Raw genomic sequence first — 26,327 nt, 5'->3', positions numbered from 1 at the left:
TGAATTGGTCATTTAAACGATTGGTTGAGGCGGTGTAGTTGGATTGTACTTGTGTGCTGTTTGGAAGCCCCCAGAACACTGAGTGTGAGTATGTGTGTTGTCCTCCTGTATGTATGACACTGAGCGCCTATGGCAGCTGTGCTAATCCAGGTTGCTTTCCAGGCTCCATGGCTTCTGGAGGGAGTGGAGACGTTTATCCGACTCTATGGGGCTTCAGTCCTGCCCTGGACCTGCAGATGCATTGTGAGTGAAGTTTACTGAGCTATGAGTTCTGATTCCAAATATCCGGGTGTGTAAATGGTGAGCACAGTCCAAGCTCCTGAGCTCACCATACACCATACAATCTGATTGGACAATCTCCTATAGATCTGCTCTCAGTAGGCTGCTTTCACACTTCTCTGTTTTCTTCCGCTTTTGAATTAAAAAAATAAGCACTTTACTGTGTATTCCTATGAAACTCTTCACGTTGATCTGTTGGTGTATTTTTTTTTTTTTTTTTTTTTTTTGAAATAGTGCTTGATGCATTTTTAAAGTTAAAAAAGGTAAAGTTAAAAAAAAAAAAAAAATGCACCTCTCTATTGAAAGCAATGAAAAACACGGCAATAACTCACCTGCGTTGTGGTTTAAGTCATATGTTCTTTTCTTTTCCCTTTTTATTTATTTCAGGTACTTATATAGCGCCGTCAATTTACGCAGCGCTTTACATATATATTGTACATTCACATCAGTCCCTAACCCTCCAGGGACGTACAATCTAAGGTCCCTAACCCCTGGTTCACATATATGTGGGCCGAGTTTTATGTGGGTACTAGAGCAGGGGCAGACTGACCACTCATGGGGCCCCCGGGCAATAGGGGATCATGGGGCCCCTGTGTCCTTGCCCAAACTCAAAAAAAGCCTATGAGAAAGGTACCAGGGGCATCTCATGGGGCCCCCTACTGACCATGGGCCCTCGGGCAGTGCCCGAGTTTCCAAATGGTCAGTCCGCCCCTGTATAGAGCCCATTCATTTGAATGGACTCCCGTGCAGAAAAGAAGTCCCTGAACCTCGGTTCCCAGTACGGTTGTGTTTTCCAGTGCGGGCGGCATGCCATTAGAATTAATGGCACCCGCCCACGGGTCCGCATTTCTCTGTGCGTGTGGTGCAGCTGCACATATTTTTGTGTGGATCCGCAGCAGCACCACCATCCACACAGATTTGAACCTAGCCTTATGCAGGCCATAGAGGGGTCGTTTATCGGCCGACTTTTCGTCCGCACGAAAAATCGTCCGATAATCACGCCGTTAGTGGGGCCAGCCCGTCGGTCGTTTTTCGCAGATCTCCTCATTTTTATCGGTCATGCTGGAAAATCCACAGCATCGGCAATGGGGCCGACCAATTTTTCGTTTGTTGACCGAAAATTCGACCGATAAACAGCCCGCCTATAGCCTGCCTTACTCATATTCATACATACACATACTAGGGCCAATTTAGACAGGAGCCAATTCACCTACCATCATGTCTTTATATACAGAGGAAACCCATGCAGGAACAGGGAGAACATGCAAACTCCAGGCAGGTGGTGCCGTGGTTGGGATTCGAACGAACGACCCTAGTACTGCCAGGCGGAAGTGCTAACCATTTAGCCTCTGTGCTGCCAATTTTTCATTAAAAAAAAAAAAAATGCCCTACAATCTCAGTTAAAAACGCATGCTTTTTGCCGTGGATCAGTGTGAAAGTAGCCCAAGTGTAAGAGCCTACCTAATGTGATACTAGATGGAAGGGCTGCTTGTGCAGGCCATAGATGGGTCGTTAACCGTCCGATTTTTCGGCCAAAAGAAAAATCAGCCGATTTTCGTACCATTAGTGGATTAGTTCGTCGGCCGTTTTTCGTGTATTTTGCACTTTCAGACTATCGGTTATGTTGGGAAATTTGAGGCCGATTTTCCCGGCAATGATGGCCAAATCAGACAATCGTTTTAACAATAAAAAATCTGTGCATGAGCTGTGACCTGAAAGGGACAGAAGATATGGGGTGAACTTTATGATTTAGTCGGATGATTTTTTTTTTTTTTTTTTTTTCGAAAGACCGATTTATCGTTCGAAAAATCGGCCTATGTTCGACCCGTCTATGGCCTGCATTAGGCTTTGTCCTCATGTTACATAGTTCTAAGGCTAATGCTGGCCATACACATAGAATTGCATTTGAGAATTTTAATTTTAAAGGATAAGTTCACCTTGGAACATGTAACATATTCTCACAGCCACCGCCCGAAACTCTATGATGCCTGCGCATTTCTCACAATGCATCGCAATCGCATTGTCTGTGATGTGTTGCACCTGTCAATACAAAGTTAACGCCTTAAACGCAGATTGCAAAAGCAGTGCATTGGCTGCACTGGATTGTATGGTAAAAAACAGCCACGAGATCCGCTTCCAGTGCGGCTCCAAAAAAAAAGGTTCCTACATGTCTTTGGTACGATTTGAGCCCTTCCAAAATGAGTGGGCTCACATTGCACCTCACTGTGCGATACACATGTGGATTCTAGTGTGAACCAGGGCTGAGTGAGTGCTAAAAACATAGGTCAGCCATGCATTTTTACAGTGGAACTGTACTGCATCTGAGCACCACAGACCAAAAATGCTAATTCGTTTTTAATGTTTGACCGCCCTATAGCAGAAGTACTGCTTCAGGGCGGCAGGGCTGCACATGCCACCGTACTCATGCCACCATTGGCGGCTTCAGCTTTCGATCACTGGGTCCCAGCTGGAGATTCCCCACTGGTACCCGGTGATTGCTGAGGAACACTGACAGGGGAGAGGTCTGTATGTAAACCAAACAGATCTCTCCCCTGTCAGCACCAGCAAGCTGCTTTGTATTGCACTGCATAGTAGAACAATACAAAGCAGCGTGCTTACACAGTAAAATGCACACAGTTAACCCTTTGATTGTCCCAGATGTTAACCCCTTCCTGCCCAGTGTTATTAGTACAGGGTTAGTGTTTTTTATTAGCACTAATCACTGTATTGGTGTCACTGGGGATGTCGGCGGCAGTTAGTTCCCTCCGGTGTCAGAATGCCTGCCGCAGTCCCGCTTTAAGTCGCTGATTGTCGCCATTACTAGTGAGTGTATTTAAAAAGAAGAAAAAAAATCCAGTGTATATGTACTGCCATTTGTAGACACTGACTTTCATGTAAACCAATTACCAGTAGTTTACACGTATTGGGATTTTTTTTTTTTTTTGTTTTACAGTGTAAAAAATAAAACCCGCAGAGGTGAACAAATGCCGCCAAAAGAAATCTCTATTTGTGGGGGGGAAAAAAGGACATAAATTTAATTTGGGTGCAGCATTGCATGACCACACAATTGTCAGTGAAAATAACGCAAAAAAATGGCCTGGTCAGAAAGGGGGGGGGGGGGGGGGTAAAGCCTCTGGAGGTCAAGTGGTTAAGGCAAACTCCCTCATCCATCCATGTGTCCATTTTATTTTGCTGAGAAATCGCTTAAAAAACAAAACAAAAACTGCCCTCTAGCATTTCTGGCTGTGGCCATCTTGAGTAAGGGCAGATGATTTGTGTAGCATTTACTTCCTTGAATCCATCTGCACTTAACTCAGGCATGCAGAAAGGAGGGTGTGCATGGCTGGAAAAACTTCTCCCCATCTGAAGACTCCTTGGATGCATGAAATAATTTGCCTAGGCATGGTAACCAAGACGTAATTGAAGAAATCTAAAAAAAAAAAAGTTTAAAAACCGTAAATATGAAATGCTTTCCTATTAATGCTTACAGCATAAGGATGTAAAATGGTCAATATTGACAGTGAAGTTCCACTTTATGCCCTCCAGCCACAAGTCAAGACAAGCCCCAAAGGAAACTTTACATCGATTGTACAATCAGATTGCATAGTATAGGGCCGAGATTCGAAATTGTGGCTTCTAGCAGAAGGTGAATGCCAGTCCAGTCTGTGGGCAGAGCCTCGGCATTATGACTTGCACAGTAAGTATGAGTTACACAGGGATGTTAAAGTGGAACTGAAGGCAGCAAATACTCACCTTTCCTTCTAGTTTCCTCCCTCACCAGAGCCAGCATCTTCTGTGTACTGGTTTTGTCCCTGTTATTTAAAGCGAAGTTCCACTCACCTCTCAAAAAATAAGTCAGCAGCTACAAAAACTGTAGCTGCTGAATTTTAAAACAGCCACTTACCTGTCCCTCGGTCCTGTGGTGTGTCCCCTGCAGTCTTTCACCGGCCGTCCTGTATTCCAGGATGCCGGCATCTTCAGTGTGGTCGCTGGGCTGTGACTGCTTGCGGCTTCACAGCCGGGTACCTACTGCGCATGCGTGAGTAGCGCTGCACTTCATGAATGGTCCTGTAGTCTTCTGGGACCTGTCACGTGTCCCAACAGACTGGAGGGAGGTAGGACACCTTCCAATCACCTAGGCAATCGGACCGGAAGTGGGAGCGGGTACCTGTTAAATTCGGGTAAACACTCCTCCCGCCCCCAAAGGTTCCAATCCTTAATGGGGAGCGGGGGAGCAGTCCTTAAAGCGGAACTTCCCCTTTTGGGTGGAGCTCCGCTTTAAATGGCGAGGGATGATGTTACTTTTGTGCATGCACGGGAGGCTGTCATTCTCACACAGAGGGATTGGCCCGGCCGCTGTAAGCTGAGCTGTACGTGCACGGGGATCACTTTGCTATTCAGCCCTGTGCTACTTTGTCAATTTCTCGGTCATGCAACACTATTCGCAAACTATTTTTACCAAGTTTTTGTCACACTTTTGAGTGGTATTTGATCACCCCTGGGTTTTTTTTTTAAATGTCATAAAACATCCAATAAAAAAAAAACAAAAAACTAATTTCTCCTTAAATTTAGGCCAAAATTTATTCTGTTAAGTGTCTTTTGGTTATTCGAAAATAAAAAAAATAAAAAAGCCCAATAAGTGTATATTGGTTTGTGTGAAAGATATTGCGTTTACAAATGTGGTATACTATGTATACTGGAATGTATGCCGTTATGACACTATACTGGTAATGGCAGTGATTAGTGACTTACACAGGGAATGTCATAGGGTAGGGTGGCGGGCATTCTGGTCAGATGTAATACTGTACACTGTATTAACGAGGCTGACAGGGAAGGGGTTAACAGTCTGTCTAACAAGTGTAATGTGTGCTGCTCTTACTAACAGATTTGGCTGTGTGGTGTTGGTGTGTTTCCCCCCCCTCTCTGTTTTGCAGGGAGAAGAAACAGCCAGATTGCTGTTTTGTGTGTTTTTGTAAACACAGGACTCCGCTTTGTGATTGGATACAGCTAATCACCAGGTTTCAGCCAAAATTGGCTGAAACTTGTTGACTGACTTCTGCTGTATCCAATCACAGCACGGGGTGGCAGGGGGTGCAACCCACTGCTAAAAGGGGGGGGGGGGGGGAAGTACTGCGTTTCTTTGTGTTGGAAAATGCTGCCCAGTGCATCTCAATGCAAAATGTGTGCATGAGTCTATATACTTGCCTGTCCAGCAGATGACTTGTCAAATCTGTTTCCTTCCAAAGATATTGGCGCACTGCTGTTCAACACTTTCAGGGGTCCTGCATAGCGTATCCCATGCCAATCTCTGGTCTTAGGAATCCTTAATACGGGGCATACATCAGTGTGAGGGAGGGGTTTGCCTACATTGTGCATCCCGATGCAGGCAGTCCCATTCATGTCAATTGGGACACGGTGGTTGCACGGACACGGCTGCTGCTCCCAATTTTGACAGCTGTGTGGGTATTGGCTCAAAATGCACACGGTCTGCATTAAGGGACCTGCACAGCTGTTAAACTGGGAGCAGCGGTTGTCTGTGGAGCCACTGACCATTGACATAAATGGGGATGCAGAACATATGACGAGACCATACAGGAGAAACCTTACCTAGTATGAAGGAGCACTTGACACACCTGGCAGTGTGGTGCCGAGATCTCTGGAAGGAATGAGCGATTGACTAAGCATTAACAGGCGCATTCATTGCCAGAACAATCATTTATTTGTGTGACTATTATTTGTAGCTCTCAATAAAAGTGCTTGTGGAAAATAACATTTGTTATGACAAACAATCATTGCGTCTTAGTAAATTTAGACTTCAATAAGACGTCTAGTGGTAAGAGTACCATAAATCTCAGATTGTTCATTCGAATCCTTGTGTGAGTGATCAGATTTAGCTTGTGAATACTATTCCGAACATCAGATTTATTAGGCCTATATAATGCTTTGAATGGCTTTCTTGTAGCCATTGAAAGAAAGATGTAAATACAGGCATAGGATCTAGCTGGTTCTTCTCTTCCTGGAACCATTTTGTTCCAGGGAGAGAAGAGACATCACACGTGAGTAAAAGCAGCACACTGCACCCACACACATTGGATAGATATTTTAACCCCTTGATTGCCACATTTAACCCTTTGCCCCCTGCCATTGCCATTAGTACAGTATTTTCACTGATCACTGTATTGGTGCCACTAGCGAAGTCAGATAGTGTCCGGGTCAGTTGGCGTCCCTCCCAGCTAGGGTCAGCCCCCACACTATCGCACTCATGCTATAGGTCACTGATCACAGTCATTACTAGTATAGTGTTTGTATGGATCAATATATTGATCACGAACAAAACTATACCTGTTCCCCTTTAGTATTCGTGTCCCCAAAAATTTAGTGTTAGCAGGATCATCCCCGTTCGCTGCCAGCACTAGCGTTTAGCCCCAATGCAACACCCCCACAGTGTTTGCAGAATCGGGCCTGATGTCTGCCAGCGCTAGCAGGTGAATTTTATTAGGTACCTGTAAATCTCTCTCAGAATATGCATAAGCAGGCGTGTGCAGTGCTGTTGGATGGGCAGAGATCTCTTCATCCACATTGACTGATGTGAATAGAGTAATCCTGTTCAGTTCCCCTTTTTTTTTTTTTTTTTTTTTTTTTTTTTTTTTTCCCCTCAGCCAGCGATTGGCTTTCATATAAAAGCAATCTCAGTGGCTAATTGGCTGCAGGATTACTTTTACAAGCACTGCCTTCCACGGCCTTCGGTGGAACCTGAGAATGCAGCCGGCGTTTCTGCCAGCTGACCATAGGGATGATTGGAGACCGGAATAGTGTCAATCGTCTCTATAGTCTAAGAAATCGGAAGCTGTGAGCATTTCATCACTTCAGTTTTGCAGGATATAAGCAATGCCATTTGTAAATTGGGAAAGCATCTGATCACACTGATCTTGATGAGATAATGTAAGGTCAGAGGAGATATCTAGAGTCTGATAGACCCCTGATTTTTTTCAAAAAAGAATATGACAATGCCCATTGAAGTTATAGGGGATATTTGCATTCCCTGTGATAGCATTAAGTGATAAAAAAAAAAAAAAACACCCACGTGTGCTTGTGCAGCGTTGTGCCAGTGCATTGTGCATTCCCTATGGATATTAAAAATGTATGCAGTTTGTTGCCATCGCATGGGGCATGTGCAGTTTTTTAAAGCATGTCATGTTTGGTATCCATTTACTCGGCATACCATCCTCTCTTTATATTTTACCAAATAATTGGCCAATATATTGTTTTTATGTATCAAAAGTAATATTTATATTTAAAATAAAAAAAATAAATAAATTGCAGCACCACCATTTTATTCACTAGGGTGTCTGATTTAAAAAAAATATATAATGTTTGGGTTCAAAGTAATTTCCTAGCAAAAAGGTAATTGCCAGCCGGGACCCGGTGATTAACGGATGCAAATGGCAGCGTGGGTAAGGTGTGCGCACGCCTCCTACCCAAAAATGCAAAATCATGTGTGTAATATATATACACATGATTTTGCGCACCTGTGCCGCTCTGTAGCAGTGTTTCTGCTATAGGGCGGTCGGGAAGCGGTTAATCACCACCCTCTGGACATGCTCCTGCAACCAGTTTCTTATGCAGGTTATCTGTCATAAATGCCAAAAGACCTTAACTATTTAAGCTCTTGAAGGATTACCCCCTTCCTAACCAGGCCATTTTTTTTTGCTATATCGCACTGTGCTATTTTAACTGGTAACTGCTCGGTCATGCACCATTGTGTCCATTTACAGTGCCTTAAAGTATTCATACCCCTTGACAATTTCCACATTTTATCATGTTACAACCAAAAAAGTAAATGTATTTTATGTGATAGGCCAAAACAAAGTGACACATAATTTAAATGGAAGGAAAATAATGACTGGTTTTTAATTTTTTACAAATATCTGAAAAGATTGGTGTGAATTTTGTATTCGGCCTCCCTGAGTCAATACTTTTTGTAGAACCACCTTCCATTGCAATTACAGCTGCAAGCTGGCTGTATCGGGCAGTGATTTCTTGCTCTGAAACCGTAAGTGCCTAATCCTCACTTCTGGTTGTATTCCGGGCAGAGAAGATTGAGGAATGAGGATGTTCCTCTGTCTCCTCCCGTACACTGGATCATTTTTCACTTTCCAGCCAGATGAGAAAAAGGAGCACAAGCTGATGACTGCTACAGCCATCAGCTTCTGTCTAACCCGTCACTCTTTAGATGTAGAACTGAACTGGGATATGTGTCCTTCAGATCCAGTCTGCTCATATCAATAATGCATACTGGATATCACAAAGCAGGTATCCTAGCCTGCTATAAAAAAAGAAACTGGACGCTCGGCAGAACAATATTTCAAATACATTCTTCTTAAAGTGTAGAGAAAATAAATATACATAGACCTATAAAACCGCACAGGGGAACACCTGCAAGGGGAAATTTCAAACATGTGTAACCCTACATAGAATATATAATTAATACATTTTCCATCACCCAACAAATCGTTCAGTAAAAAAGGAAAAAAAAAAAAAGGTATCAAATACATCCAGAACTATTGATTTAGGTGAGCACAAGTGACTGTTGTCCTCCAGTCTGGAGGAAAGAAACTAACTGGAGGAAAGTTCAAGACTAATCTCAGAAAGTATTATCTTACTGAGAGTAGTTGATGCTTGGAATACACTTACAGCAGAGGTAGTGAGCCAGCCAACAGTAAATGGCTTCAAATGTGCTTGGGTCAAGCATAGATCTATACACAGGCAAACAAGTAAACAAAACAAGAAAATGGGCAGAATCGATGGACCACTCAGTCTTTTTTCGGCCATCACTTTTCTGTTTCTATTCTAAACTGGGTCAGAGATCAAAGCTAACATAGAATCGCTTGTGTCTGAGTGGGCCCCACACCTTATGAAACTTTGTAGGACATCTCCTTGCCTCATAACGTTCATTTATAGAGGGACAGTGCTTGGTTTTTAAGCTTTTTCCCTAACCCAAGGTGTAGGACCTCTGTTTGGGTCCAGTGCAGAGCAATCGTTTTCCTTGCATAGTAAAACAACAAGCAAAGGAAATGTCTGATCTCTGCACAGACCTCCTATTCCTTAAGTATACCTAGAAGGCACCGTTTGGGACAACATGCATGGGGTAAATCAAATGTTTCTGCAATAAATGCTGTAATTTGTGACCAGAAGGGGCAGACCCTATAGGCAGAACCTATAACCGCTCCAAAAATATGCAAGAAATCTCCCATCTCTCATTCACATTTATGATAAGTTGAAGTAGATTTCCTATGCATGTGAAGTAAACGTGTTGGTGTGTAATAAACTCCGTACAAATAAAGTAGCTGGATAAGCCTGTCTTTGGCCGGGATAACTATGCTGGCATGTGAATTAAATAAATCCTGCCAGTTTTCAGCTATAAGGATTGGAATAGCCCGCAACCACCTATTTTGCATATTAAGTGATGACCTTGGCTGAAGATCCATAAGTAAGGCCTAATAAGAGGGAGATGAGACCTGTATGATTAGATTGGAGAAGGGTGCGTTTGAGCCCAGTATTACTAAGGGAAACATTACGTAGGCCAAATTGGGCTCCCGCTGCATGACGGAGCTGTGCCTAATAGAATGACCACTGTAACGGAATATGCAGCTCACGTCAAAGTTGCTCAAAAGACCTGATTGTACCAGCCTCATATAATTGGTATAAATATTGTAGTTCTCGTCTTGCCCACTGCAGACCACAGGGAAGTGAGAGAAAATGAGGCAATCTGGGATTATGCCAGAGGGGTTGATTGTGAGAGTGACTGTCTTCCTCCGAATCTTTACCCATTGTTCAAATATATTGAAGGGACATATTGATAATGGCAGTAACCTTGGTTACTAGTAAAGTGCGTCTATACAAAAGCTTGGGTTAGGTTTCATACGAGGAGACTATAGCAGCCTCTGTAGCAATAGCATTGTTAAGTTTGGAAATGGCCACCAGTGTACGTAAATTTGGGCTGCAAAATAATTCCAGATTCAGTCTTGGTGGCCAACTTATCTGTCTGTCTTCATGTACAGCCCTTGACATGTCCCGAGGGCTGCCCAAGATGCCAGTTTTTCCAAGTATGCTATTATTTTTATTGGAATAGAATTCTAGGCATTTGTTGTCCACACTACCCTATTGAAGAGTTGAGTTGCCTGCGAATGGTTCCAAGTCAGCAGGTGACCATACCATCTGGACAGACTGAATCTAAGTAGGTATGTCACTGTGTAATGGGGCATTTGAAATAGAAAAACATCCATAGATAATTGGCCTTCATATTTAAACTTACTGTCACAGAATATAGATCCAGTTCAAAATAATCCTCCTCTTCCTCCCCCACTCAGGTCGTCAGAGTACACTTCAATACCTAGCTACATGTGATGACATCCCTGAACTGAATATTCTTCTTGTGGGATGTGGTGATGGAAGACATCTTCTCAAAACAGTCTGTCAGGCTCGCAGGTGGCCACATCGGAAACTTCATGTGAGTTAAATATTCTGTACAATCCAATGGCTTAGGAGTTAAAGGTCAAGTAAAGTAATTTTAAGCTTGAAATTGCTAAGTGTGTGTACACTGTTCCTTCTACAATGCAACAGCCAACAACCACAAAAAATATATGCTCACTAAACTGTCCCTGCACGTGTCATAATGTTTGTACAATTTCTTATTTTGAATTTCATGTAAAAAATCAACTCGTTTTGGCTCTCCACATGTAGCAATACAAACGTAAATGTCAACTTGAAATAGTAATGCCTGGATAGTTTTGGAGATTTTTCCATGTAATCCCACAAATTGGCAAACTGAACGATTGCTCCTTCCACCAATTTGGGACAGAGTGCACAGAGATGGTTGCAAGCTTTTTGACCCTCAACTACTGGGTTTATTCCTGTCCCTTTCAAGTTGGAAAGAGCGTATTCCTCACCAGCTTGTTCGTGGGTTTTTTTTGTTGCCTAGGGCAGCACGATACCTAAATACACTACTGTAGATGGCGGCAGATTTTTATCATGAGTATATTGGTACAGTTTTCCATTCATTCTTCCTTCAATGAACTGAAGTTAGCCAGTACCGTATGCGGAGAACTGCCATTTGACCTCCCAAACATGGTGTGTATTATGGCATCCAAAGAGTTCAATTTCGGTCTTATCTGACCTGACTATATTCTCCCAGTATTTCAAAGGCTTGTCTAAATGGTGTGCTGCAAACTTTAAATTAGTGGTGCACCGAAATGAAAATTCTGGTAACGAAAATTCAAAATGCACTTGGCCGAAAACCTAAATGTTTAAAAATGAATAATATATTTTTTGGAAAAAAATACGCTGTGATTGAAAACAAAGTATATAATAAATTTTTTTTTGTACAATATGAAAGAGGATGTTACGGTGAGTAAATAGATACCCAACATGGCACGCTTTAAAATTGCCTGTGGAATGGTGTGACACTTTGGTACTTAAATATCTCTATGAGTGATGCTTTAAAATTTTCTACAGGTTAGCAGTGTAAAGTTAGAGGAGGTCTAGTGCGAGAATTTATTGCTCTTGCTCCAACGTTCGTGGCAATACCTCACATGTGTGGTTTGAACAGCAATTACATATGTGGGCATGGCCTACGTATGCATTCACCACTGTGCAAGCACGGGGTGGGGGGGGCGGTTGTGCTGTAAACTTAAATTTTTTTTTTTTTTTTTTTTTTTTTTTTTTTTTTTTTTAAAAGAGGAACCATGCAAAAAAGTAAATCGCTTTTATTCTTATCACAAGAAATGCATGCATCCCTTGTAATAGACATAATTAGTGACCGGTCCTTTTCATGGAGAGATGTGGTGGCCATCTGTCTTTCACTCATCTCTATGCCCAGCATCAGGATCCATGGGTTTCCAGGTAAGCCTGAACTACTGAGCAGCAAGGGGCAGAGTTTTTTCGGCACCTGTATCGGTGATTTTTTTTCATTATTATTATTATTATTATACAGTATTTATAAAGCGCCAATAGTTCACTCAGCGCTGTACATTACAAAGGGGGACAGAACATGTGACAGAACAATACCAATACAATGCAAAACATGAGGGGATCGAGGGCCCTGCTCTTTCGAGCTTACAATCTAGAAGGGGTGGGATAGTGGTACAGGAGGAGATAGCTGTGGGGGATGGAGTGGTAGGAAGAGTGGAGGAGGTCAGCAAGTTAGCAAGGGGTGAGGTAGGCTTCCCTGAAGAGATGGGTTTTCAGGGTGCGCCTAAAGGAGAGGAGAGTAGGTGATAATCTGATGGGTTGGGGCAGGGAGTTCCAGAGGATGGGTGACACCCTGGAGAAGTCCTGGAGGCGGGCATGGGAGGAGGAGACCAGGGAACTAGAGAGAAGGAGGTCTTGTGAGGAGCGGAGTGTGCGTGCTGGGCGGTACTTGGATATTAGGTCAGTGATGTAGTTCGGGGCAGTATGGTGGACAGCTTTGTACGTCAGTGTTAGGATTTTAAATTTGATCCGTTGCGCAATCGGAAGCCAGTGGAGGGATTGGCAGAGGGGGGTGGCGGAAATGGAGCGGTTGGAAAGGTGAATGAGTCTGGCAGCCGTATTCAGGATCAACTGAAGCGGGGATAGCCAGCGGCGAGGCAGGCCAGTGAGGAGGGAGTTGCAGTAGTCGAGTCGTGATATGATGAGGGAGTGGATGAGCTGTTTAGTGGTTTCTGGGGTTAGGAACGTGCGGATTTTGGCGATGTTGCGGAGGTGGAGTCTGCACGAGTTTGTTAAAGATTGGACTTGGGGCTGGAAGGATAGGTTGGAGTCCAGAATGACACCAAGTACTCTGGCCTGCAGAGCGGGTTTGATATTGACGTTGTTGGATGTGATGTAGAAGTCAATGGGGGGTGGGGTTCGGGCTGGGGGGAAGACAAGGAGCTCGGTTTTGGAGAGATTCAGTTTAAGGAAGTGGAGCGACATCCAATCTGATATGTCGCTCAGTAGGTGTGTGATTTGGGCAGAGACCGAAGGGGTGAGGTGGGGGGTTGAGAGATAGATTTGTGTGTCGTCGGCATAGAGGTGGTAGTTGAAGCCGTGAGAGTGTATGAGTTGGCCAAGGGAGGAGGTGTAGATGGAGAAGAGAAGGGGCCCAAGGACAGAGCCTTGAGGGACCCCAACAGAGAGGGGGAGTGAGGGGGAGGTGGTAGCATTATAGGTAACGCTGAAAGAGCGTTGTGACAGGTAGGATGAGAGCCAGGAGAGAGCAGAATCTCTGAGGCCGAGGGAGTGTAGTATTTTGAGGAGGAGGGGGTGGTCAACTGTGTCGAAGGCCGCAGAGAGGTCAAGGAGTAGGAGCACTGAATAGTGGCCATTAGCTTTGGCGGTTAGAAGGTCGTTGGAGAGCTTGAGTAAGGCGGTTTCGGTGGAGTGTAGGGGGCGGAAGCCAGACTGTAGGGGATCGAGGAGGTTGTTGTCGTTGAGGTGAGAGCATAGGCGGGTGTAGACGAGACGCTCGAGGAGTTTAGATGTAAGTGGGAGCAGGGAGATGGGTCTGAGGTTGTTCGGGTCATTGGGGTCCAGGGAGGGCTTTTTAAGTATGGGGGTGATGTGTGCATGCTTCAGTGGGGAGGGGAAAGTGCCGGAGGAGAGGGAGAGATTAAAGATGTGGGTGAGGGAGCGTAGGATGGAGGGGGAGGGAGGTCGTAGGAATTGTGAGGGGATAGGGTCGAGGGGGCAGGTGGTGAGGCGGGCATCAGAGAGGATCTTGGAGACTTCCTCAATGGTAGTAAGGTCAAAGGTGTGGAGTGTTGGGGGAGCTTCAGTATGAGGAATGTAGGGTGGGGTGGGAGTGGAGGTCAGAGCAGTGGTGGGGCCGTGGGAGAGGGGTGATGAGGGGGTAGCCGAGTGAGGGGGAATGGGGTCGGAGGGAGTTTGAGCAGTGACGAAGTCCCTGCGGGTAATGTCCAGGGGGGGGGGGATGAGGGGGTAGCTGTGTGAGAGGGGACGGGTTGAGAGGGCGTGTGAGTTGCGGCAATGTCCTTGCGAATTGTGTCAATCTTGTTTTTGAAGTGATTGGCAATCTCAAGGGCGGTGAGTGAGGTGCTGGGTGGAGGTGGGGGTGGAGAGAGTAGAGAGTTGAAGGTGGAGAAGAGTCGGCGAGGATTGGAGGAGAGGGCCTTGATGAGGGTCAGGAAGTAGGCTTGTTTGGCTGCGTGGATTACAGCCGAAAGAGGTGTTTTCGGCCACTGAAATTTTAGTGTATCCCTACTTTTAAATGAGCTTCAACATGCTTTTCTTCAGCACTGAAGTCTTGTGTGGTGAACGTGCATACAGGTCATTGCAGTTGAGTGCATTACTTATTGTTTTCTTTGAAACCATTTTGTTTCTGCTAATTCCAGGTCTTTCTGAAGCTCTCCACAAGTGGTCCTTGACTCTTGCGATAATTCTTTTCACTCCTCTGTCAGAAATCTAGTGAGGAGCACCTGGTCAAGGCTGGTTTATGGTGAAATTATCTTTCCACTTCTGGATTATGGCCTCAACAGTGCTGACTGGAAAATTCAGAACTTTAGAAATCCTTCTGTAACCAATGCCATTAGTATGTTTTGCAACACTAAGGTTGGGTAAAAGCAGAGAGCTCTCTCAAGACCTTCCCATCATGAGATGTATGTTGTGTGATACCTTGTTAATGAGACACCTTTTTATAGACCATCAGTTGAGACTGAACCAGCTGGTATTAATTGGCACTGACGAGGCAGCATTGCTTTCTAATTGCTGATAGATTTCAGCTAGTGTCCTGGCTTTCCATGCCTTTTTGCACCTCCCTTTCTTGATGTGTTAAATACATTTTTTTTTTTTTTTTTTTTTTTGGGCCTTGCTAAACAAAAAATCCCCAATATGTGTAAATTAATTTGGTTTCCGTGAAAGTTAGTGTTTACAAATGGTGGTATAGATAATGGGATTTTTTTTTTTTTTTTCTACTTGTAATGGTGGCGATCAACGACTCTTACTCTACTCTAACTCTATTAACTACTCTAACAGCGACTGCGGTTGATGTTCTGACACTGGGGGGTACTAACTTGGTGTCACTGACAGGAAGGGGTTAATGTGAGGGGCGATCAAAGGGTTAACTGCATGCTGGGAGTGTTTTTACTAGGGGGTGGGTTCTTCACTGTAAGCACACTGATCGGGATTGATGTACTGTGCACCGTCATCCTGAGTAGTGTGCTCAAGCTGACAGGGAGGAAGGTTGTTTGTAAACAAAACTATCTTCCTCCCCGTCGGAGATGCTCGGTAATCACTGGGCATCGGTGGGTAATTACCAGCTGGGACCCGGTGATTGACATCCGCGGCCGTGAATGGCAGCGCGGGTAGAGCGCACTCCTCCTCCTACCCGGAAATGCAGAATGACGTGCGTGATATAAAAAAAAAAAATAAAAAATATATATATATATATATATATATATATATATATATATATATATTTATTATTATTATTATTATTATTATTATTATTATTTTATTTTATTTTTTTTGTGTGATTCTGCACACAGGTGCCGCCCGGTAGCAGTATATCTGCTATAGGGTTTTCGTTAAGCACTTAAAGTGGTTCTAAAGGTTTATCTAAAAACAAAAAAACTGTGCAGCAACTCCCCCCAGCTCCCCTAATCGTCTAAGCCACCTCCTCGATCCAACTATGTGCACTGTAGTCTCGGCTATCCTGGGACTCCCTCTTCTCATTGGCTGAATCAGAAGCGGGAGCCATTGGCTCCCACTGTTTTCAATCGCAGTCAGTGAGGCAAGAAGAGAAGGGATGGGCCCAGCCGCTGCTCCATGTGTGAATGGACACACGGAGCAGCAGGTGCCTCCTCTCCCATAGCAAGAGCCCGACAGTAAGGAGGGGTCAGGATAGACTGCGGGGGACTCGAGAAGGGGAGGATTCATGCTGCTCTGTGCAAAACCACTTAAAAGCTGATCTCCTCCATGTCATGGTGAGCTTCAAATAGTTTGTTTGAACCAGCCTGGTGTTCCAAATGAACTATTTACATCACTAAGTCCCTGGTCACACTGGTTGCGACTTGGCATGCAATTTGCATGCCATACGACTTGCAAATCGCATGCCAAGTCTTGCCCTATTGTCCGCAATTAGAGCCGTCATATCAATGCGGTTCCAACTTGGTTGGAGCTGCACCGATTTCTAAAGTAGTGTATGTGTTAATTTTGGTGCGAATTGCATAGACATCTGTGACTTTGAAATCGTGTGACTTACGGATCGGTGTGACCAGGGAGTAACTGATGCAGCTTTGTGTGCTGTATAAATTGTATGGTGCTTCAGTTACATATGGTGTTTTGGAAGTGAATTAGAATAGAGTTGGGCTTAGCGCTGCTTTGCCACTCGCATGAAGCTTTGTATTCAGAGAAGAAAAACTGTCAGCCAATCAGAAATTTAGAGAATTCAAAGCATCCTGTTTTATGGCTGATCAGCTCTCAGCCCAGCTCTATATTGTTCTGGGAGTGGTATGGGGAGTTCCTGTCCTGCTACTGATACTGATACACAGCATTGTATACTGTGTGTAGCTGAGGCTAAACACAGCTTATATAGTGCACACAGACACTGCACATTTAATGTCTGCCTCCTGCCTCTTTAGTGCTATGAACAAAAAGACTGACAATTTTGAGAAAGAAACAATATTTTTGACTTTGCTATTAAATGTGCAGTAAAAAAATTGATTCCTCAAATTTAGGCCAAAATGTATTCTGCTACATGTCTTTGCAAAAAAAAAAAAAATCCCAATACATGTAAATTCATTTGGTTTAAGTGAAACTGACATCCCCAGTGACACTAATACAGTGATCAGTGCTAATAAAAAGCACTGACACTGTACTAATGACACTGGGCAGAAAGGGGTTAACTTGGGACGATCAAAGGGTTAACTGTGTTGTGTATTACTAGGGAGGTATGCTGTGTATGGGTTTTTTTTTTTTTTTTGTTTTTTTCCTCTTTTTCTCGCCCCCCCGCTTCTTTATCTCAAACTCGCCGTTCTGCATATGTCTTCTAACAACATGTTAGCGAATGCTGCCCACAAGGCTCCCACCCCTCCCGTTGACAGAGCTCATACAGTCTGTGCAGGAGCCAGTCCCTGTTGGTAATAAGCCAGGGTGATCGCCCTGGTGATCCAGGTAGCTATGATCCTTGCTGATGCTGCCCCCTTCTTTCTTAGACCCTGATGGTATAAGCAAACTATCAGACTTATCTGTTGGGAACTATGTAGGTACGTTAAACAATCTGACCATATCCAGTGGTCTTGGGTCTCACACAACCACTGGAACAAGCAGATGAGTTAAACTCTATAGGACTGACTCCCAATTCAAATGAAACATGGAGACTACCTTGTAGGCTAAGGCAGGTGAAGGCTGCAGATTAACTTTATCTGCAAGAATGATGAAAAATGGATCTCTGCAGGATAGATACAATAATGGGCACGCCTCTGCGGGAACAATCGGGGCCTGAAGCAGCGTCTTTTAGCACTATATCCAGGCTAGGAAGAGGTTCTTCTTAGGAGGCCGCATTCTTATTGCTGCTCTTAGCAATTTGCTTTATTAAAAGAGAAGTATGGGCTTTGCTTATTATTTGTTTATTTTTTATTTTTTTTCCCCCTCAGTTATACTTGCCTAGGATGATACAGCATCGCTCCAATGCTGCATGCGCCCCCCCACCGCCATCACATGATTGCTGTGTTCTCACAGCTGCTCTGAGCAAAGAGCCATGACTGTCACCGCTGTCTGCTCTGCCCCACCAGCGCTCACTGGTGCTCTGGGCTGGGCAGGGGTACGGAGTGGCTGAGCCAGGTGCCGCTCTAGGGTGGATTCCGACTTTTTAAAGTCCGGATCTTTCCCCAGCCTGGACTGGCTAAGCAAGTCATCTGACTTCTGTGTCAAGTTGTGTGTGTTTTTTTTTTTTTTTTTTTTTTTTTTCTGCCTGCAAAGGATGACCGTCCTGACACTTTGTACTTTTTGCTAGTCTGTATTCAGCATTGACTGCAAAAACTCTAGCACATTTGCAATACCTGGAGCCGATGGTCAACTCCCGTTGTGAAGCAAAGGCTACAAATGTTCCCCAAATTCTGGAGTGTGTAGCGTTTGTTTGTAGAATTCCTTGCCTTTTAATAGTATAGTAATTGCCACATCCGAGAGGCCTTGAGACTGTAATCTGGGTGATTTCATGAGCAATGTAATCAGCTGTAATCTCCCAGGATTGGGATGGCTCCACTGACCCTGTTGTAGTGAATCCCTCCTCAGAGGCAGGGGTACTGGAGGTGCTGATTCCATCTGCAGGAGCAGAACGGTAGTATTAAGATGGCATGAACCTCTTTTTTTGCGATTTCAGCAAGGTTATCATTCTCTGTGAGGTAGGAGGGAAGAAATATACTAGGGGGAAGCTCCAAGGAAGGCATCTTGAGCTATTGCTTTGTCGTATCTGAATCTTGCCACAAATTTGGGCACGTTTGCATTTTCCGGGATGCCATCAGGTCTATGGAGGGCATCCCCCAATTGACTGATTTCAAGTAACATCTGTCAACTGACCTGTTAGAGCCCCCACAAGCAGCTCAGCCCAGACAAAAATCTTGGTAGCCTGCCATTGCTACAGTTGGCACTTGGTTCCCCCCTGTCACTATATAGGCTACAACTGTCTAGCATTAGCTTGACCTGGGCTCTGTTAATCAGTCCTTCCAAAGGCAAGCAGAGCTAGGTATGCTGCATCTCTATCTATTTTGAAAACCTTTTACATTCCTTTCAGAATCAACTTTTTTTTTTTTTTTTTTTTTTTTTTTTTTTAATGGGACACTATACTTCAAAATACTCCCCCCAAATGCAAGCCTTTGATTGTGTGTGCAAATTAACAAATCTTGTTTGCAAAGTATTATTCTTTAACAAATTAATTCAAGATGTTGCAGAAATGAATACACCCCAATGAAAGTTTAACAAGAATTCAACTACAGGTGAGTCTATTTATTAAAGAGGTGTCCAACAGACAGCATGACATGGTAAGGGGTTTTCTTTGTTAAGCAACATCCTTTTATCAACTGTCAGCAGTGGCACCACATGGAAATGTCACAAGGCCTGAGAAAGCGAGAGAAAATACTTCCTTTTACACAAGAAATGTGAAGGCTACAAAAAGATCAGCAAAGCTTTACTTATCAGTCAGAATACTGTAGCAAAAGTAATACGAAGATGGAACTGCAACCATCTCGGATGTCCAGGCCGTCCACGGAAGTTAACTCCTCAACAGGAGTGTCTTCTGTTGAGAAGGGTTGCAGAAAATCGCCATGCAAGTTCACTGCAGTTGGCTAAAGAAGTAGAAAGTCAAACTGGGGTGATTTTCACGTGACACAATACGACATACACTGCAGTGGAATGGCATGCATGGGTGTCGTCCATGAAGGAAGCCTCTCCTAAGGCCCATACACAAAAAAAGCAACCTAGAATTTGCCAGGTCCCATGCTGAGAGACTACTGGGACTCTGGAGTGATCAGACCAAGAGAAATGTTTTTGGAACTTATGGCTTTAAAGCTGTATGGCTTCACAAAGGTGAGGATTCCAAAAAAAATGCATGGCGCCTACAGTGAAACGTAGTTGCAGTGTCTTTCTGTGGGGCTGCATAAGTGCTGATGGTTTCGGGAAGCTGCATTTCGCTGATGGCATCATGAATTCACAGATGTAGTGCACTATATTGAAAGAGGAGATGCTACCATCACTCCCCTGTCTTTGGTTGTCATGAACTTTGCCACCATGACAATGATCCAAAACGCACATCTAAGGCCACTGTTGCATTTCTGAAGAACAGGGTGATTCAGTGGCCAAGTAAATCTCCTGATCTTAACCCAATTGAACAGCTATGGGGATTTCTGAAGAGACCAGTTGCGCATTACTCGCCATCCAGGCTCTAAAAGGTTGTTTTGAAGAATGGAAAAAGATAGATGTTGCTAACTTGTTCATTCCATGTCTAGAGGACTTGGTGCTGTCATTACAAATCATGGAGGTCATACAAAATACTAGATGTAGTAGTTTTTGTTGTGGGGTGTATTCATTTTTGCATGAACTAATTTTGAGTAAAACTGAAGATTTTGTAATCTAAGTTTTATATTGACCTTTTTCATGTTACAATCTAAACAAATGTTCAGTTTTTTTTCAATTTTGGAAATTGTTCTTGTGTTGTTTGATTAAAATCTTACTTTTCAAAAGGTGTGTGTGTGTGTGTGTGTGTGTGTGTGTGTGTGTCACACTATATTGCTAAAAGTATTGGGCCAGCCCTCCAAATCATTGGATTCAGGTGTTCCAATCGCCTCCATGGCCACAGGTGTTGTAGAAGCAGTCTGCATGCCTAGGTGCTTGAATTTATACATTTGTGAAAGAATGGATCGCTCTCAGGAGCTCAGTGAATTAAAGCGTGGTACTGTGATAAGTTGCCACCTGTGCACTAAGTCCATCCGTGAAATTTCCTTGCTACTAAATTTTCCATGGCCAACTGTTAGTGGTATTATAAACAATTGGAAGCAACTGGGATCCGCAACTGAAGCACACAGTGTGCAGAAGTCACCAACTGTCTGTAGTGTCAATGGCTAAAGACCTCCAAACTTCGTATGGCCTTCAGTTTAGTACAAGCGGTGCATAGAGGGCTTCATGGAATTTGTGTTTGTGGCTGAGCAGCTGCCAAGTGCAATGCAAAGCATCGGATGCAATGGTGTAAAGAACGCGGCTACTGGACTCTAGAGCAGTGGAGACGTGTTCTCTGGAGTGATGAATCGCACTTCTGTCTGGCAAACTGATGGATGTGCCTGGGTATGGCAGTTGGCACAGTACCATTCTCCTGACAAGTGTAAAGTTTTTGGTGGAGGGGGGATTATGATGTGGGGTTGTTTTTAAGGGGTTGGGCTTGGCCCTTTAGTTCCAGTGAAGGTAATGCTTAAGGCGTCAGCATACCCAGACATTTTTGGACAATTTCATGCTCCAACTTTGTGAGAACAGTTTTTAGGGATGACCCTTCCTGTTCCAACATGACTGCGCACTAGTACACAAAGCAAGGTCCACAAAGGCATGGATGAGTGTGTTGAGGGGGAACATGACTGGCCTGCACAGTCCTGAACTCAACCCAATAAGAACACCTTTTGGGATGAATTAGAGCAGAGACTGCGAGCCAGGCCTTCTCATCCGACATCAGTGCCTGACCTCACAAATGTGCTTCTGGAAGAATGGTCAAACCTTCCCATAGACACCCTCCTAGACATTGTGGACAGCCTTCCCAGAAGGGTTGAAGCTGTTATAGCTTCAGAGAGTGGGCCAACTCTTAATATTGAACCCTATGGATTAGGACTGGGATGCCATTAAAATTCATGTGCGTGTAAAGGCAGGCGGCCCAATACTTTTGGCAATATAGTGTATATTCTAACTATCCTCTATATGCAAAAGTATTGCTTTTTTAATATTTTACCTGCTAATAGTTTAAAACCTGAGATACAGACTTTCAATTCCAGTATCTGTTTACAATTTTTTTTAAATTTTTTTAGATCTCAAATGTTTGAGTCATATTCCTGTAAATTATTATAAAAAAATCATGAAAAAATGGTATTCCTTTTTGTCTTTAAAAAAAGCGTTTACAGAAAATGAACTATACTTTTTTTTTTTTTTTTTTTTTTTTTTTTTTAACTGATCAGGGTTTGCTGAACACTATTTTGTATTGCTCTGTAGTCATTCTGCTTTTTAAAGCAAGTAATTTTGTATGCTCTGGATTATTATATTTTTTTTTCTCTTTTTGTTTTCCAGTTCTTTGTAATAGAGAGTGACCTGGAGCTGTTGGCACGGCAAATGTTGTTTTTGACTTTAGCACTGGAAAATTCAGAACAAATGGGTTTACAAGGTAAGATTTTGAGATGTATCTGTCATCTGTGGCCCAGTTAAAATGAGCTACAAAGGTAATCCTGTGCATATTTCACTCTTGCTTTTCAAGAATGCAGGCAGTAAAAATTATACAATGTTCTTTAACCCCACTTATTTATTTTTCTTGTGCTCTAATGCAGCTAATGGTAGTTGCATCAGTACTGGAAGTTTTCTAACCTAATTGTACACAACACAGGAATGACTCATGGGTTATGGTTCCGGTAAATGGACACTGGCAAAAGATTGTTTCTGTATAACCCTGCCAACTTTGTTACGGCTTACTGATCCTTTCTGGATTGATACCCTGTAGAACCAAAGCACGTTGGCCTCTGTTTTGCTTTGGGGACTGGATCCTGTGATTTGCACTCACCTTGGCATGTGGTGCAACAAATGTCATTGGCTGTAGGATGCTATACTGATTCAGAGGCATGCACACTGGCCTGGGCGCTGAATGGTACTAGAGAGATGTGCAGGGGTAGAGGGAAACCTTATCTTGCCCTGTTCATCAGTTTCTGGCTATGTTTTGTGTGATCATTACTTGGATTTGTGGTACACCCTAAAATGTATCCTTTTATCCTACAAGATGCTACAGTGCTAAGTGCACAGGTGGTTTTGAAGGCACAGGTTATAAAGGTGTGTGTGTCCTTTTTTTTTTTTTTTTTTTTTTTTTTTTTTCCCTATAGTATTTAACTAATTTTAAATGAGGACGTCCCCCCCCCCCCCCCCCCTTCCTCTTTTTCCACTTCACTATCAGATCATCTTCTGTATGGCACTGCTGAAGATGCAAGCTGATCATTTGCTATTGCTTTTTGCTTGATACCTCAGACACAGCCACATAAAACTGGTTAGCATCTGGGCTACTATGATTCCTTCATACTGGACATGCTGAACCCCCTCGGTCTGCAAACATTCAATGAATACCCAGCCAGAGAAAATCCTCACTTAACTATGGGAAGTTAGACACTTGGGAGTAGGTTCATATTGAACAAATGCCTTCCTCTTCAGGCCCTGAGGAAACTCCAAGTTCCCCACAGGTTGCTAGTCGTTCCTTGTTGTGGAGCAAGGACTTGACTGACAATGCTCTAAACCCCTGATTGTGTGTGGTGTGTGGGTGGTTTTTTTTTTTTTTGTTTTTTTTTTGTTTTGTTTACTCTTACTCTGACAGGTCCACTGTCAGTTGCTTGGAACATGACAAACCTCAACGGTGACCTTTCCCCTGGTGTGTATGTATGTATGTATCTCTTGTTTTCAGCCCTACTCATCTGCATAGATGCCAAGAAGCAATATGATTTGTGAAAGCTCTAAAATGTCTTTTGATGAATTTGTGCAGAATTGTATGGCTTGGAGCAGGGGTCACCAAACTATGGCCCTCCAGCTGTTAAAGTACTAAAAGTCCCATCATGCCTCTGGGAGCCTTGCCTGTGGCTGTCTTGCAAGGCCTCATGAGGCTTTCAGTTCCTCAATACCTGAAGGGCCATAGTTTGGAGACCCCTGGCTTAGAGCTTGGTTCAACTGACCTTTCTTCGGAAAGGTGCCTTTTTTTTTTTTTTTTTTTTTTTTTTTTTAGAAATGCACTGAGGTGGCTATAGAGGTAAGGGTATTCCTTACCCCACTATCTACAATCGAAATTCCCTATTGGTTTGTCATCCTTTACTGTACATGTACGGCCTGTTCGCCCCCTCCAAGGATAACTTCCATCCATTTTGTGGCAGATCCTTCATCTCTAAGCCCAATGGACCTGTTCAGAAACTTTTACAATGTAGGTTCACCCCCACCCCTAGAAGGTATGGGGATGTCTGCTAACATTTTGCTTCACCACAAGAGTGGAGACATCCCAGCCCTATATTTCACATTGTCTTTCAGAGAGGTACACGTAGAGTGTATCTCCCCTATTTTCTACCACCTGGTCCTACTTGCTGCTTCATGAAAAGCAAACCATTTTGCCACACCTTCTTGCAGCTGTTACAGCCAAAAGGGATGGTCCCCCTTTAGGAAGAACTACAAGGGCTTTCCAAATCTTGCATGGGGTCTCTTGTCTTTAATAGGGATAGGTTCCATCCTGTCCTGAAAGCTTCTCTGGCTGGTCTCCTATAGACTGTGTGTGTTGCCAAGCATGCAGTGTTTTGGGTTATACTCTGCCTATTCACACATCAATGTAGTCTTTAATTGCTGATGAAATTGACACAATCTTTAGTGCTATTTTATGGGACCCGTATTTACATTCTGAACGTTCATATCTCAGGGTGCCTTGGAGACTTTCTACTGCAAGGTTCCTGAGCCTAATTCCACAAACATTTGCCCAAATGCTGATGTTTACTTCTCCCTTTCTGTTGATCCCACACCATTCTCTGGACTGCCCATAACCCCCTTGTTTTGACTGGTATACCTGGGTCTAATCCTATCCCTTCGTCCTGACTTTTTGTCTTTGTGGTAACACATTCAGGAACATGTATATGCTCATTGGCACCTCTTGGTAGCTCCCTTCAGAATATTTCTGTGTCCCCTTTTTTTTATGCTTTGTCATAAAATTATTTTCCCCAGCATACAACCCTCAGTCTGCTTTGAGCTCTATATGTATTTCCCTTCCTGTTTTCAGGCCTGAAGAATATCAGGCTACCCATTGTACAGGCAGTGAAGTCCTTTCTGTTGTCTCCTTTTTACAAATCTGCCTTTTTTTGTACCATCAACTTCCATTTACTGGCTTAGTACTGGGAATGGTTGCATTGCCCCTGTTCTTGGTGCTTCCCTCTCCACATGCAGTTTGTATGTGTGCTGACACTTGGCTACTGCTCTCGTCTCATCTAAAAAATCTTCAATTTTGTTTTTAAATGGAGATCTCCAAGTATTTCTAATTCAGGTAGCCACTAGTTAGACGCATGTAACCTCTCTTGGATGACACTTTGGGGCATGCAGATCGCTTCCCCCAAATTTGGCTAGTGTGATGATGGGGAAACTCCATCTTAAAATCCTATCCATATCCCTATTCCTCATCCTGGAGTTTTAATTCCACCTTTTTATTAGATCACATAGACATTACAAACCAATAGTTAGTTATTTTTGACAATCCAATATAAGATTATTTGAAAAATTCTTCCCAAAAGAGGCTTACAAGCTTTAAGATTGTTCAGATTACTATTAGGAGCTGGCTAGAAATAATTGAAATACAATGTGGAAATTGATGTGTTTTCTACAGCTTGACCATATATATCCTTTTAATATTTCCCTTATTTCTGTCTGCAGAAAAGTGTGAAATGTTTCTTGAGTTTTTTGGAAATAGCCTTATTCGTAGTAAGACTTCCACCTACCTGCAAGAGAAATGTAGAATGTTTATACGTTGTGTCACTGACCCGGAGTACCAGCAGAGCATCCTTCCACAGCTGAACATGTCATCCATCAAGGTTTGTCCATTCCTTCTCTAAATAAATTAGCTGGATTGTAAAGAATAGGATGTTTTTAATTTTATTTATTTTGTAAGTTTGATATTTTTAAACTTTTTAAGAGTTTATTTTAATATTACCTGTAGCTGGTGGATCCACACTGTTGCCTAAGAGCTGTTCAGTTAGGATTTAAATGTACTGTGTGCTTAATTTTAGCTCATAGGTGGATTAACAAAACATGGCATTAATGTTTTTTCATACCTTGTTAGGAAAGTGAACACGTGAATCCATTTTGAATACAAAAAGCAGTGCTTCTAGTTCCAGTTTTGCTCTGGTTTCAAAACCACTTGGCAGTCATGTGAAGCTATCCTGACAGTCATTTTGTGTGGTCCATTTCTGTCAGCCTTGTCCTGTTTTAAGGGCTCATGTACACGGGGCGTTTGGGAAAACCTTTTCTGAACAATGGAAACTGACTGCTGGAAAACGTAGGTTAAAAAAACATCAGTTTGAGCCGCGTTTTGCGTATCGCGTTTTATGCGCGTTTGCATTCTAGAAGCTTTTTTAAAAGAAACAGAAGAATTGTCCGGGATTCAAAGAAAAACCCACAGGCAACCTCAAAAGAAATACAGGCTGCTCTAGAAAAAGATGGTGTGGTTGTTTTTAAGGAGTACAATATGGTGATAATTGAACAAAAACAAGCTTTTTGGTCGAGGTGCCAGAAGCTTTTACTGCACCAATGCCACAAAAAAGTTATAATATGCCTGA

The 26,327-nt window shown here is 43.3% G+C and overlaps 1 protein-coding gene across 2 annotated transcripts in view; it reads left to right on the top strand.

Annotated features, from left to right (window-relative positions):
- Positions 1-26,327, top strand: part of DNAAF3 (dynein axonemal assembly factor 3) — a 49,684-nt gene continuing 23,357 nt past the window's right edge. Inside the window, exons 1-5 of one of the 2 annotated variants that reach the window (XM_089652581.1) lie at positions 1-84; positions 163-243; positions 10,650-10,789; positions 22,072-22,165; positions 25,426-25,583. In XM_089652581.1, the coding sequence (XP_089508707.1) occupies positions 168-243; positions 10,650-10,789; positions 22,072-22,165; positions 25,426-25,583 (468 nt within the window). In that variant the 5' untranslated portion in view covers positions 1-84; positions 163-167. The remainder of the gene's footprint in view (positions 85-162; positions 244-10,649; positions 10,790-22,071; positions 22,166-25,425; positions 25,584-26,327) is intronic. The other variant, XM_089652582.1, reaches the window with a different exon arrangement.

The sequence above is a fragment of the Staurois parvus genome, unplaced genomic scaffold (assembly GCF_062004578.1).
Source record: "Staurois parvus isolate SC_StPar_1 unplaced genomic scaffold, SC_StPar_1.0 ptg000686l, whole genome shotgun sequence".
Taxonomy (NCBI): Eukaryota; Metazoa; Chordata; class Amphibia; order Anura; family Ranidae; genus Staurois; species Staurois parvus.
This window is presented reverse-complemented; position numbering and strand designations above follow the sequence as displayed.